The sequence below is a fragment of the Cheilinus undulatus genome, linkage group 14 (genome assembly GCF_018320785.1).
Source record: "Cheilinus undulatus linkage group 14, ASM1832078v1, whole genome shotgun sequence".
In the NCBI taxonomy this organism is placed as follows: Eukaryota; Metazoa; Chordata; class Actinopteri; order Labriformes; family Labridae; genus Cheilinus; species Cheilinus undulatus.
This window is the reverse complement of record NC_054878.1, coordinates 31,655,633-31,671,098: the sequence shown is the minus strand read 5'-3', so window position 1 is coordinate 31,671,098 and position 15,466 is coordinate 31,655,633. Positions and strand designations below refer to the sequence as shown.

General features: G+C 39.1%; 1 protein-coding gene across 6 annotated transcripts in view; it reads right to left on the bottom strand.

Annotated features, from left to right (window-relative positions):
• Positions 1–3,267: 3,267 nt before the first annotated feature.
• Positions 3,268–15,466, bottom strand: part of LOC121521529 (rho-associated protein kinase 2-like) — a 61,851-nt gene continuing 49,652 nt past the window's right edge. The window contains exons 26-34 of one of the 6 annotated variants that reach the window (XR_005992858.1): positions 13,600–13,768; positions 13,155–13,376; positions 12,482–12,549; positions 12,276–12,364; positions 10,480–10,558; positions 10,077–10,344; positions 9,618–9,897; positions 6,253–6,336; positions 3,268–3,860 (exon numbers count right to left, since the gene is read on the bottom strand). Coding sequence is in view for 4 of the 6 variants with exons in the window: in XM_041805591.1 (XP_041661525.1) it covers positions 5,979–6,060; positions 9,618–9,897; positions 10,077–10,344; positions 10,480–10,558; positions 12,276–12,364; positions 12,482–12,549; positions 13,155–13,376; positions 13,600–13,768 (1,257 nt within the window). In the remaining 2 variants the exon portion in view is untranslated. Of the gene's footprint in view, positions 3,861–5,951; positions 6,061–6,252; positions 6,337–9,613; positions 9,898–10,076; positions 10,345–10,479; positions 10,559–12,275; positions 12,365–12,481; positions 12,550–13,154; positions 13,377–13,599; positions 13,769–15,466 lie in introns of those variants that run through there. The other 5 variants (XM_041805591.1, XR_005992859.1, XM_041805593.1 and 2 more) reach the window with 5 other exon arrangements.

The window sequence follows — 15,466 nt, the reverse complement described above, 5'->3', positions numbered from 1 at the left end:
TTAAGGGCGGAGCTTTAATTAGGAGATGTAATGAGGAGAACAGTGGGAGAGAATTGCGTGCCACCTGAGGTCACTTGAACAGGCAGGTACAGCAGCTTTCATGGTTATTTAACTGGAACATACAGTCACACAGCTGATGGAGAAAATGGATTAGCCCTGCAGTATGAGATACCATTTTAGCAGATGGGCAACATGATGAAGCATTACATTATGTATGACTAGTGCCAGTTGGCTTTAGGCTGTTCTGAAAGATTTATTTCAGTCAAGCCCACTCACTCCACATGCAGTAGTTCAATAGACGGACCTTTTTCTGGTATAGCTCAGATAGTCTCCTTAAATACACTTCAGTCAGATAGAAGACCAATGGAGGATCACAGTGGTCCAATTCTAGATGTGCAGAAGAAATCTATAATTATGCCACTGTCTTTTTTTGTTTATCTTGTGAAATCATTCAGTATTACTATAGAGTGTACACTGCATATCATTTACAATGTTTTTAATGAAAATGTGTAAAAATATTTTAGACACCACTCATACCACTCTTTAAATTCAGGTATGGCATAATTAAGCTTCAAAGATGCTGATACCAATATTGTAAATGCTTCTGATGCTAGCTTAAATAAGACATCACACACCTGCAAAGCACAACAGTCCACACTAAGGATCTCTTAGATAGATGATTTGCCCCCTTAAAGGTTGACTTTTCTTCTCAATAACAGCAGCCCTTACAGCAAAAAAAAAAGTATTTATTTCAGCTGCCACTGGCAATGTCTTTAAATATTACTAAGCGCTGCTTGCAGAGAATGCAGAGTAAATCTAAGCTGTTACATTTCAGCAGTCATTATCATGTGCATTTATTTAAAATTTAGCATGGAGGTAGCAAAACTGGAAAAATATTGTGGAAAAGTCTGATATTTATCTTAGAAAGGAGAGTCAACCTGCTGCTAACCTGTGCTTTTTCTGTATAGGGTTCATATCCCAGTGTTTAGTTACTGTTTCAATTCTACATTTTTTGTTAGAAATATGCATAGTGACTGCCCTCTAGAGGTTTAAAACAGACTACTGCAACCCATTTTTTTCCTGTACAGAAAGGCAAACAGTACACTACAATGTGGGGTCCTATCCCCCCCTTCCAACCAAAGTCAGCAACACAGAGATAACACCAGATAACAGTTCTTAACATTAACCTGACAGATTTTCCTGTTTTTGGTGTTTTTAAGAATTATCTTTCCCTCTCCAGTCTGCGTAGTAATCGCTCCAACTAAAGAGCATGAATATTTAACGTGTTCAATATTTATAATCAGAAATCCTGTTGTGTTGGGAGAAAACCAAGGACCACTGAGCAGAAGGAGCAATAGCCAATCAGGAAGCAAGCAGACTGAAAGAGGAAGCACAGCAAACACAGCTATAGCAATGACTGTAAACATGAAGCATGAAGTTGGATGGACCAGAAATGGACGACTGAATTTGTGGCACAGGTGTTTCCTTCCTGTTGAACATACCACAATTGAAATGACAAGGAGAGGAGCTGCTACTACAACGGATGTAGCAGGTAGCTAACAGTTAGCAACATTTAGATTGTTTCCCTTAATGTCATGGCTAACTGTGTGAGATTTGAACCACGTGAGTGAAGACTTTGGTTGTTCGTGAATGAATCTGTTAGTGTGTGGAGTACCATGTTTGTCATCTTGCTGCACGGCCCAATATAAGAACAAAACATAAAATCTGTAATTATTTGTGTTTGTGAGGGGTCTTTCGGATTTTAATAATCTCTGTGTGCCAGGCTTTAGCTGATCAGGTGACAGGTGATGTATGTGGTGCCAGCTTTAGTCAACACAGAGCTCAATGTAACCACCCACTTTTTCCCCAATCTTAACCTTCAATTGCAGCAGCCAATGGCCAAAAATTAAGCATATAGTGTTAGTTGGAGTCAAGTGTTGCCATACAATTGAGATCATAGCTTTGCCACTTTCTGCAAGCTGCTTTTGCAACCCTCCTCCACCCCAGCTCCTCCTTTATTCTGCTTCTGACTTAATCAATACCATATGATGCCTGCTCTAGTCTGGCTTTCTTTTTCAGCTTCTCTCCCTGCCTCAAGCTTTCCTTGTAGGCATAGGAAAGGCAGGAAAGGCTGTTCCTGCATGAGGATTTCCACGTAGGTTTGTGGGGGGGTCCCTGAACAGCCACACCACCAAATATAAATAATAGCCATAAGTGCAACTTAAAGAATGCTAATAAAGAAACAATCATAACAGTAAATAATGTGTGTTTCTTGAAAGAGTGGTCTTGACTGAATTCGCATGTAACAGCAGGCTCCTCCATTTAGAGACATCACTATGACGCTTTGGGATATTGAGTAATGTTGTTCTTTTAAACAAGATTGCATATTAACTATGTTTTTCTTCAAACAAGGTTGACAGCATACTAATTTTTGTCTCCTGCATGCACCATCTATTAACACTAAGGTAGCTCATTGTAAGTCTATCTTGAATGGTTATGACACTATGACTAATGATCAAACGTGATCCCGAATGTCTGCTGGCAGTCAGGAATTAGGGGATGGCCGTTAGGAATGAATGGGAACAGGAAAGTTAGTACTTTAAAGCTCTAAATGGACCTCTAGGCTGCTATCTGAAAATTTCTACATACATTGAGCATGATCCCTCCAAATTTAAAAAGTGTTTTTTTTTCCCACAGTTTAATAGATTTTCCTGGTATGGAGGTGATCAATATCACCATTTACCTAGCAGACCTCCTGGCGTTTTCTCATATACTGCTATTCAGTCTTAGGGCTTGTGTTCACCTAAATAGGAGTGTGGTTACTCTGGAGAGCAGGACGTGACTTTGGACTGATCTTATCAATGTCAGCAGGGAGTGACACCACATCCAACTCTACGGTGTTCTATAAACAAGTTTGTGACTCAGGATTATTTAAGTTTCTCCTGCTTCTGATTCAGGTTTCCAACTTCAGAGGGTGATGTATTCGCCTGGCATCTCAGAACTTCCAGGATCAAATGGAACACACCATTAGAAAGAAAACTTTTTAAAAGGAATTCAGCCGGACACTTAAATCTAAAGGGCTGAAGCACAAAAAAAAGTTATTAGGAACTGCTTTCTTTTCCTCAAATCCTTCACAGCAGTGTATTGAGACAAATCCTATAAAAGGGATTTCAAACAATGAATGAAGAATAAGTGGCTCATTACGAGATAATGGAATTTTTTCAAATATAGGAAAAAATGAGAAGAAAACAGTTTCTTTTCACTTGATTCTTTTTAGTCTGTTTATTGGATTTTCTTTATGAGTTGTAATATTTCCAAGAAATAAACAGTCATGATGGTGAAAAATCCTTCTTTCAGTAAAATCATATTCATTTACATAACAAGCATTTTGTATAATGTCCTGTTGACTTGCATCAATAAAAATAAAACTAATCATTGGAGCTAAAGTATCTGTGCTACAATACACAGACAGACCTCTTAATCCTATATACAAATGTTCACACACATGCTTACACCTCACACAAATCCACGTGAGTCACTGCAGCTGGTTGAATCAAGCATCCATGTTTCTGTGATATTAAAATAAGGCAGCTATAATCACTGAGAGTCAGGCTGAGGTTTTACTTTTTTTTAAGATGAAAATGAAATCTCACTCGAATATGAATACTGCTGATTTTCCCTCTTGTTAAAATAACAAAGACAGTCCTGGTTCTCATGACGACAGCCAGTTTCTGTGATTAGCATTTTTTTTTTTTTCCTGTCTACTTCCCTGAAGAAACAACACATGTAGACACTGCCTCCAGACCACCGCCGTTAATCCACGGAGATGAAAATGCACATCTTTGATCAGCCGGGGTTAACTGTGAACACAGAGAGAGAAAAACAAAATAATGTGAAAACCTGGGATGCTACCAACAGGATGGCTGGACTTCAAACGCACGCCCACACAAAATCCACACTTATTACACAAGGAAGCAATCCAGTACAACAACAACAACCTCACAATGCATGAGTAAAATGCAGAAATAGCAGAGAAATATTGGAATTATCTTCATCCGTGTTTTTGGAAAGAAGTAAAATATTAAAGCCTATTTCCAGATGGTGCTTGTACTGACTGATTACAGAGAGATAGGTGAGAAGATTCACACAGACATCTTTTTAGTACGGTCAGAATGAAACACAGCTAAACCCCCTGACCACTTATTCAGCTGTTAACTTCTTTGTATGGGTATTAAGTAATTTCTTTAAGGAAGTTGATTAAATTGGTTTCAAATCTGCACATTTGAGTAGAATGTATTTAAATCCTGCTATGCATATTTTAGAAATATGCATAGCAGCTGTACTCTATCAGTTGAAACCAGGCCACTGCAATAGCTGATCTTGAGGCAAGCTATGTACTGTATGTTCTGCCAGCTCTCTTCACCAGATCCTATAAAAACTACATCACCCGATTCAGCAAACTGTGGGGAGTCAGGTGGATTAAGAGTTTCAGGACTGATTACGACTGTAATGTAAAAAATATGGTGATTATAAAGTGCAAAAAACTTGGCAATTTGTTCAAAAATATTAAAGCTATAACATTAAAATCCTCCAGGGGGGCATTGTCACCATTCAAAGACGCCCTCCTCCTCTCCTGCCCCTCCAGGTTCGTGGCATCGGCTATCTCAGCTCTCGCTGCCTGTGCAAACGCTTCAAACAGATACGGCTGCTCTGCACCGCCGTGGTTGTGGCCTACAGGAAACTCTGGCGGAGAGAGGTCTTAAACTTCAAACATTTCTGTTGCAAAAATACTTCTTGAGTCGTGGTGCATGGCTAATTACCCTAGCTAAAGTTGCTAATCAGTTCATGCATGTGTGAATGGGCACAAAGGAGTGCATGGGAATTTCTTAACCCCCTCTGCCCATTCCATGGTGATGCAATGACTTGATAAAAGCATCTTGTTTTGAAATTTCATGTTAGATGCACTTCAGCTGATGACTTCATACCCACTTTTGGGTCCTGACCCACCAGCTGAGAACCAACGTGCTAAATCACCTGAAGTCCCACCTATAATTATATTTACATAAGAGACCAAAAAAAAGGCCGAAGGTTTGTCACCTGATAAGTGGCAAAGCAGTATGCTAGTAGCTAGCATGACTCACCTTTTAATTCTTGTACAAATTCTGCTTGTACAGTGTTCCTTATTGTCTGTGATTAATTATTTTCTGAACCAGTATTTAATGTTTGATTTGTTAGTTTTACAAATTCTATTAAAAACCATTTTAAAAAAGTTTTATGTTATGTAGTTGATGCTAGCAAGCAGGAGGAGCTTAGGTTAGGTATCTAGTCTTTGTGCTAACCTGTTAGCAAATTGTCTTTAATCTTAACATCCAATTATCAAAAACATGATATATTTAGTGTTATGTGTTAAAAAGTTTTTGTTTTTTTTTACATAAAATTTGAGGGCAAGACTAACACTGCCCTCATGTAAATATGAAGTCACAGCCAGTACACTGTTAGTATCAGACAAAAAGCAATGTAAACCAGTTAGACTTGGTCAGTGTGAAGGTTAAAAAATTACCTGCCTGTGTCTGACTTAAAAAAAACATATTATGAACTCATTTCAGATGATACATTTTTCTATATGTGAGTATTTGTCAAAAGAATTATGACCTTTGGATAGAGCTATGCAAGCTATTTTTCCCAGGCTAAAGCGACTTCCTGATTGATAAATGGTATGAATCTCCTCATGTCTCTCATTTCCCTTACAATGAACATTTGCCTTATTGTTTTACTTCCCACAAACAAGCTAAATATGAGCACACACATTTTCCAAACCATCACACAGTTACTGTGGTTATGTTCAAACACGTTTCACTCAAACATAAAATGGAAAAAAAGCAAACATAAACACTCCTCTAGCTCCATTAAGACCTCCTAATAACTTCAAACACATGCAGAGGTGCAGTTACCCTCCGACCCCCCCTCCTTCACTTCCTTCAGAAGAATAAATCATCATCATCATCATTATCGACATCATCCAACGACCAACTCCAGTCTTTCAGGCCAAAATCAAGCAATCTGAAATGGTAAATGTGAAGTTCATTGAAGGCTCATGAGCTTCCTAAACAGCAGGGATAATACATGCTTGGTTTACAAAGGGGCGGTGTGGAACTATGTGAGGTGTGAGTGCTGCTTGTTAAGATGAGGTGAGGTATTAATAGACACGGCTGCACAGCATTACAGACGGGCACAACAAGCTCGACTACTTACAGCCTCCCTGCATGAGAGACGTTAGCATGGTGGGGTCAGGAGTGAAGAGGTCAGTGGAGGATGATACGGAGCATGGGGCCAGTGCTGGGGGACGAGAGCCAGTTAGGATGTGGCTGAGAGCAAACTTTGACAACTAATCGCAACACATTAGAAACTGAAGTTATTTAGTGCCTTCTTCCTACTCAGTGAGGTAGCTACTAGGGATACTTCGACAAACATCAGAGTCAGTTAAACAGAAATTGAAATTCAGACTAGTTTCAAACTCAGAAAACAGCCAACATTTCAGCACAATTAATTTCACATCACAAAACACCATCTACAACCATGTTGCTTGTAGCCTTTGTAATTTCAGCTGATTTTACTCTTCAAAGACAAAATGTAAGACTTTAAATGAAATTATTTACACTTAGCAATATGCATTACTCTGTGGGTAAACAAAGGTAACTTGATATGCTGCATTATCAATGCTAGCAGCACCAGCATTGCAGATTAATATCCACATTCCTGTACTGAATATGTTACCGCATTACTACTTTGAGTAGCCTTCTTTCATGCTATGTCACAGCTTAAACGCAACATTTAACTGGCATTGTGGGCTGACATTCATAAATTGTTAAAATAATTTGCATTTATGACTCTGGTGCTGACTGGCCAGGGTGGCTGTGATAGTATAGTTGCCCTATCATGACTTGCCTACTTTGCTAGAGGGTATTGATGCTGTGCAAAATCATTTTTTTTTTGCATTAGTGCAGTTGGCACATGCAAATGCTTCAGGAATCTTCTATAAAGCAGTGTATCCTTTGTTAGTCGCAGTTTTCAGCTCCTTTCAAACAGCACATGACTGAAAAAAATCACAACAGAGGCAACAGAGCCATGACCATGTTGGTTTTATGAGATTGTAAGTTTATATTCAAATATCCTGAAAGACACTTAATCTTTTTGAAGACGTATCCCAGATTTAAGGATTTTCCACACTCTAATTGTGGTTCATTGAGTAATGCTTCCTTCAGAAAAATGTCATCAGAATTAACTTGATAGTTATGGGAAGCGCTCTAGGCCAGTGTCCCTCATATGGTGCACCTCGCCACAATGCTGTGCCTTGAGGCAAGTCTAGGTGTGCTATGGGAATTTGTACCATATGCTATTCCTACAACAAGACAAGAACTAGAAATACATGTTGATGAGGATATGTTGCATGGAAGTAATGGTGCGTCTTGAGATTATGGCTTGATCCTGGGTGTGCCTTGGGCAAAAACAAGTATGAAACCACTGTTTTAGGCAGTGGTGGTTAGGGATGCACCGATCCACCTTTTCTGGTCCCAATACCGATTCCGATACCTGGGCTTTGGGTATCGACCGATACCGATACTGATCCAATACCAGTGTTAAAAGAATAACCTGCATACCCTACTGTAAGATAAGACTGGTCATTCTTTTGGGGTAAAAGGCAAAAAATGAGTACATATAGATTACTGAAGTTGATATTTATTTAAACTATAAAGTGTTCAAATGTTTACCAGCAGTTTGGTAAAAGCAATGCTTCAGAACTTATAGAAATTACAATTCAATTGTAAACTTTTATACCCTGTAGACTGGTAATGCAGCAAAAAACAAAGAAAGTACATCAGAGGTAACATTCCAGTTAAAAACTGCATTACACAAGTGTTTTTAACCACATACTGTAAATAAAGTGACAATTCTGTGAAAAAATAGTGCAAACAACCTTGTAAAAAAGGCTTAGAGCTGGTTGCCTGGATCACACCAGGGATCGGCCCTTTCCCACCGATAACCGATCCAGCTTTGAGGGGCTGGATTGGGCCGATACTTGATACCAGGATTGGTATCGGTGCATCCCTAGTGGTGGTGCATGTGGTTGCAGCGGCTTCACACTGGTGTCCTGTGTTTTTTTACACTGTCATGTTCCTTGTTTTAATCTGTCATATACACTACATGGACAAAAGTATTTGGTCATAGATATTAAATATTGAATTCAGGTGTTTCAAACAGACACATTGCCACAGGTGTATAAAAGCAAGCACCTGGCCATGCAGTTTTCATTTGTAAACATAAAAATGTGCCGTCCTGAAGAGGTAAAGTGTGGTACTGTGATGTATGACACCTTTGCAATCAGACAGTTCATGGAATTACATCCCTGCTGGATATTCCACGGCCAACTGTAAGTGATATTATTAGAACTCTACATTAAAGTACATGTATTTTAATACAATGACATTACAGTCCTTGTTGGTGTAGTGGTCAGGTGGCCAAATTTCCACTTGCAAAAAAGAGCAGTGAGAATTGTTACCTTCTTAGCTCCAAGAAGTCATTCATTACCCTTGTCCCGCAAACTTGGCATACTTAATATTTATTAAATTAATAAACTCTGAATTGCTCAATTTCTACACAATTTAGTATAACATCTAGCGTTCCCAGGATATGGAATTCACTTCCTCCTCACTTGGCCAAACTTTCCCCAAGGTCATTTAAAAACTCTGTCAAAAACTTACTGCTATGTGAATAATCCATCATCTGTTGTTATTTGTTTTTTGTTGTTGTTGTTTTTTGTTCCTGTTTTTTGCTCTGCCTCTGTTTTTGGTGTCTTGTTGTCCTTTTTCTGTCTTGATTGTCTTTTCTTTAAAGTTTAACTGTTATGTTGGGAAGCCCTTCTCTCCAAGCCCCTTGAGGGTTTTTTGGGATTTCCTTGGCATGCCTTTTAAAATTTAATCGCTTATTGTCATTGTCCGTCCATTATTGTTATTGTTGTTGTGTGTCATTGTATTTTAAAATGTGCCAAATAAATGAAATGAAATACTTTTGTCCATATAGTGTATCTTGTTTGTTTATGTCTGTATCTCTGTTTTCTGTGTTTTTCTGTGAGACCTTGTACCTGATTCCAGGAGAACAGCATCTCGCTCTTATGTGCACCTAAACCGAGTCTTGAAATGATTTGGAGTAAATTTGATTTTTGCATGACATTAAAAGCTCAAGAAAAGCCTTGAGTTACAAGGGATTTTAAGTTTTAATAAAGTAAAATGAAGGTGTGTCAAGACAAATGGCTTCCAAACACTACAAACATGACTCATTAAGAAGTAAATTACTAGAACACTTTGTCATTGAGATTTAACTTGGTGTTTATGTGTGTTATTATGATTAAAATGTGACTGAATTATAGTTAGAGCAAACCTTACAAATTTTATATTTAAATGTGAAAAAATGTGTGGTTTTTGCAAAACTAAAACACTGAATTTAGAGATACCTTCTGCACAGCTTTTTGAATTTCACTATAAGAATAATAATGCCCTACAGTGGTTAATCCATGAAAAAACATTACACAAACTAAGCTTTATTATGTTTTTTTGACTCACCTGCCCTTTCCTGATGAATGCGGTTGTCTGGTGGACTGAATCTTCATGGCTCCACGGTGGGGAGATAGGTGAGGTGAACTCCGAGGGGAAGGTCGTGGAGAATTCCGGGGAGAGGACCTTGGAATTGCTTCAGGAGGGGTGCTAGTAGCAGCGGAGGGCGGACTCATAGTCGGGTGTTTCCTTGGGATGCGTTTGAGAAGGTGGCTGACCCAGTGCTGCTGCTCCCTCTGAGAGCTTGCCAGCAGGAGCAGCTCTTTGGCCGTGGACATGTCGTAATTCACTGATAAAGAAAGAAAGAAAGAAAGAGAAATGAGGTAAAAATAAAAACAGAGAAGTTTTGAAATGGTTTCAAAACAGTCAACACAAAGGATGATTTCTCCCCTTCATTTTAAATGGACAAACTTGTGAATCCATGCTCAACAAGAAATGTGTTTTCATTCTTTATTTCAGCAAACTGACCTTTGCAAGGCACAATGACTTCCTCTTTTTTGTCCAGGTGGTCTTTGTGGCACTTTGTGCGGCAGCGACGACACTCAAGTGCCGGCGGGGGTTTAAAAACATGCCACAGGGGTCGAGGGCAGGCCACACAGCTAGAAGGGAAGTGGTAGAGAGTGGGGATAAACTCATGGCCCTTGTGGCTGATGAAAGAGGATTGATCCCCAAACGGTGCCGGCTCTACTACAACGTCCTGGTCACGCTTACTCTCGCCTTCATTGGCATACAGGATCTGACAGAATCAAAGAAGGCGGGGGGAATTTTAGTGACAGTGAGTTGAATTAAGAAAACCACACCTGATATCTACTGACAGAGTGTGAAAGGAGGGGGAGGTGGCAGACAGAGAACGAAGCAGGACGAGTGTTACCTGGAATATCCTTGGAATCTCACTGGCGTCTGCACGGTACACATCAGTCTGAGTGACAGATCGGACGTGGAACAGTTTACTGAAGGAGACAGGGACATGGAAGAGTTAAAAATGACCAAGGAAATTAGGATGAGTAACTTTGCAATTTGCTTTATAAGTAGAAAATATTTAAAAAGTGATGAAACTTAGAGAATAAGTCTTTTTATCACTAAAGTTCACCCTTAATGTAATAAACTGTATTACCCTTTTTTTTTTACCCTTTTTTCACATTTATTCTTTTTTCTCCCCTCTTAATTTTTTTTAATCTAAGCCAGCATCATATCTACTTTGAAATGTATCTACATTGCTAGGTTAATTAGCTTTTAAATTTGGTACGATCCTGTATTATCCCCCAGGATATCTTGTGATAACTTTAGTGTAAAAAAAGACTGTTCAGTCGTTTGGTTTGCGGCTGAACACCTATAAAACTAGCGGAATTTTTATATGCCTTGGCTCTACTTCGTGTGGACCAAGGTTATTATAGTTCACTAAAACTAACAAAATAACTGAAACTATAATTAAAAAATCATTTTAGTTAACTGAAACTAAATAAAAACTAAGCTTTAGCCAACAAACTAACTGAAACTGTAGAGTGCACTTACAAAAGCAGCTGAAATAAAATAAAAATAGAGATAAAATATCCTTAGTTTTAGTCTTTGACACAACCATACTGACTGGCAACTACACCCATGTCTGGGGAGTGTAAAATTGCCAGAATTGATTGGTTAAGACTACACACAGTGGTAGTTTTATGTCTGGAGTTGAATGAATGATGTTCACTCAGCCCTGAAATCTATCTGAAAAAAAAAAAAAAACTAAAACTAACACTAAAGCAAATAAAAAATAAACTTAAACAAAGCATTTTGCAAAATTTAAATGAAACTAACAAACCAGCAGTAAAAACTAATAAAACTAAATTGAAATTGAACACAAAAAGTGAAAGTGAAATAAAAATAAAAACTAAAGAAAAATCCAAAACTATTATAACCTTGGTGTGGACAACCCCCATGTCCATATATGGACATCCTGGGGGTGTGTGTAATTTACCAAATCCGTGCTCTGTGAGCTCTAAGGGTTAATGGATGGCGTGAATCCCACCAGTCCATCTTTTTTAATACATGCTTACAGAGAAGGAAAGCATCCATGTGATCACTGAGACATTAGGATGTGAGGAGGATCAAACCAGGTGTTGACTTAGAGCTGTACTGGTGTCAAAAGCCAGGACTCACTGCACAGCCAGGTAGATGCTCTCTCTCTCCCTCACTAAGTCAGCACTAATACAGACACTATAAGACAGCTCCACTTGTGTCTTTTTTCTCTTTGACTGCATTCACTTTGATTTACACTGAGAGTAACGTCTTCATGATTTTCTCTTCATTGACAGTGCGATCATGCTCGCATAATGAATCTTTGATGGGTGACTAATGCATAGAAATAGTATGGGCAGAGGACCGCTGAAGCCCGATGACATCACACTACCAAGAGGGTAGTGCAGACTAAAAAAGCTTTCTAAAAATGCAGATATTTAGTGAGGTCTTTGTTCAATATATTTATATAGGAGTCACAAATATCTATCAAATCTGATGAATTTGTCTGATCATGCAGGGTTGAAGCACAGTCTCCTTAAATCACTGGCATGACTCAAAGCAATTAAAATTTGCTACTTGGAGTAGAAACTACTGTTCCAGGAAAATATGATGTTTATTTTAAACTTTTATTCATGGCATAGTGTTTAATCCCTGTTTTTAATGACTCACTCGATGTCTAGGGTCATGAAAGGGCTGGCCTGCTCTCGGTCCTGCTCGTTGTCGTAGAACAGGATCTTCTTACTGCTCACAACTATATACTGTAAAGAAAAGGAAAAGGAAGCAAGAGCCAAAGGGTTAGAAGAGGAAATGACTCGGTGGTGTTGGTGATTACTGTGAAAATAATTCTGATTTGATAAAAGAGGCAGATATTTTACCTTTCTGTCCCAGCCAAAGCGCTTTGTGCTCTTGGAAGGAAGTGAAATCCAGCCTTCTAGCCTGGAGTCTAGATCATTGAGAGGAAAAACAAGAAAGTTTAAGAGGAAAGCTTTCAAAGTACGTGACAGAACACTAACATTTTCAGACTTTGGTATGATATTCCTATTATTGCATGGAGGAGAAATGGTTCCTCACTTAAACCAAAGGGCACTGGCTTTGCTGCTTGTTAACAGACTGTTCTGCAGGAGTTAAAGGCATCATAACCAGTGTTCTGCACAAAATATGGTAAATATCTGTTAGTACAATTTAAGTTAAATTGGCAGCTTGAAAAAATGCAAGCTTTGGAAAACTTCACGACCTCAAGTATTTGAGAAATGTGTCCTCTTATCTTTTGCAGTGGAAAATTTTAAGCAAAGCAGGGCAGCATCATGCTGTGAGAATTCCCGTGTCCAGTGCACAATAAAAAGGATTATCGCACAGCAGAGACAGAGACAACAGAGCAGAGGGATTAGATGAGACTTTGCAGGGACACACCAAGGTTGTTTCTCAACTCCAGTCAATTAGGAAAAAAAAGAGTCTGAAAACACAAATAGTTTGCTGTTAAATGTCACAAATAGCTGTTAGATGTAATGCAGAGTTCTATTTTTAACCCCATTCATCATGCAGGGTCACCTGCAGGTTCATCCTCTGTGGGCTGATCGTAGGTGAGAGCTAGGGGACGGGGTCCCTGCTCCACCCGCCCATCATGTTCATCATCATCCTCAGAGTCAGAGTCAGAGTCAAAGAGAGAGTGAGCAGAGTGAAGGTTGGGCCGCGTATCGATGCAGACAGATTTGTGCGTGCGCTGGTAGGTGAAGGACATTGATTCAGAGGTGTGGGAGTGAGTAATGCGCACTGTGCCAGATCCCGCAGGAGGAGTCGAGGTCAAATAAGGGTGGAAAAGGAAGAAGCATTAAGAGGAAAAGGTCAAAATCAATTGGCCTGGAAGACAGAGAAACTCGCAGTGAAAACAAAGAGAACAGTAAGAACTCAGGAAGACATTCTTCAGAGAGGAGAACACAGAGTACATGCAGAAGTGGTTTAAAAGTGGAAGGATTGAGATGGGGGTGTGGTCTACCTGGGTATCCTTCACCCATGTCCAGCTCGTTGCCGCTGCTGATGCTGGTGGAGTCCAGAGAGTGGATGCTCAGGGAGGAGATCTGGCAACGAAGCTGCTCGATGTCACTGTCTTTGCTGTCCAACGCCATCTGAAGCTCGAGACGCACCTGGTTCTCCTCTGCTATCACCTAAACAAAACACATGAACCATTGTCATTCCAAGGTATTTTCTATTAAGCGTAATGAAAACCCCACAGAGCCGTCTGTGTATATAGTTATACCTGTGTGCTATGACACAAAAGAAACACCCAGACACATGACAAAGCAAAGTACAGTGTTGGAAAAGGGGACCAGACATTCTCCATGATACAACAAATAAGTTATAAATAATACAGCAGAGCAAATACTCTGAAATAACAAGTTTCCTCTGATGCATTCAGTCTTTTTTTTAACTGCTTGTTCAGAATCAGTATTAAGGGCATCACAAGTTAAGCAGAGCTAAATTTGTCCCAAATATGGAATAAGCCTACCTATATTTTAAGTACAAAATGGAAAGGGGTATTGGTAGACACTTGAATGAATATTTGATGCCCAGACTTTAAATGACTCCCCAAAACAACACCTAAACATTTGGAGCACCCTCTTGTGACTGGCTGCTGTATAACACCACCTCCTCTGTGACAGAACACAGGCTAATTTATTAAATAAATAAAAAAAAACATCTGATAAACATTTATCAAGCATGATTTCTGTCATCAATGTTTTCCATAATCAGGCTGATGTAAGTTCAAGGGTTCATTTTTTTTCTTTTTTAAAATTTTCTGACTTTCTGATGCTCTGAAAAGAGGATATGAGGCCCTGATTTAGAGCTCTGTTAACAAATAAAGCTCAGAGTAAAAGAGAAAAAAACTGTCATTCAGTCATTGGACTTTCCAAACTGTGGATGTCTGCTTTAAAAAATGTATGAATCGGTTCTGCTGTGATCTGACCATTGTGGGGGTATTTTTTGGTAACGTTTTCAAATTCTTTGATACTTTTTAATACTACATACTTCAAATAATTTTTTACTGAAAAGTATAAAAGTTGGGAAAAAATAGTCTTAAAAAAATCAGAAAGACAGAGCACAAATACAGAGTGGTGGGTGATCAGTATAAGGATCAAGCAGAGACAGCGAGCGATGCTAGTTACAAACAAAACACTGATACAGAGAAATAATATGTTATTTTGTGATTGTTTCACAGCGGTTACAATACAAAAAACTTAGGAAACACCTCAACATCTGCACACAAAAGAGCAGGGAGGACCCCGGATCATGTTTGATTAATGCTGAAGTGGCGCTGCTTTCTGGCCTCAGTGAAACAGCAACAACACTGCAAACTGTTTTAAGTTCTGGTTTGCAAATAGGTTTTAAGTCCCTTTAGGGTCTGATTAAAGGTCTGAGAACTGACCAGCATCAACTGATGAGAGCAAGGCGGTAGCTACGGCAGAGTTTAGTTGTACTGGAACCTGACAACAATGGCTGCTGTCGGTGTAGTGATTAGCTTGGATGTAGCTATAGTATATCGGCAGTTTTATCAGAATTAGACCACATTTCTTTATTACAACAAGAGCAAAGAACCACACTGAAAGCTTCTCTTGGCACTGAAGATGCTTTTGCACTGCTCCCAACCAGCCTCGGTTTAAGCTTCCGCTTATAGAAAAGATGTTTTCATTCTTCTATTGACCTGTTTCAGTGTAGGACAGTAACAGGTGAGATCTAGCTGTACTCTAAGCCAATATATACAATAGCTGCTGCCAGTGTACCAATTAGCTCAGATGTGGCCCTTGTTTAGCAAAAGTTTCATCTGAAATACGCCACATTTTTAATCAGAACAAGACTCAAGAAGA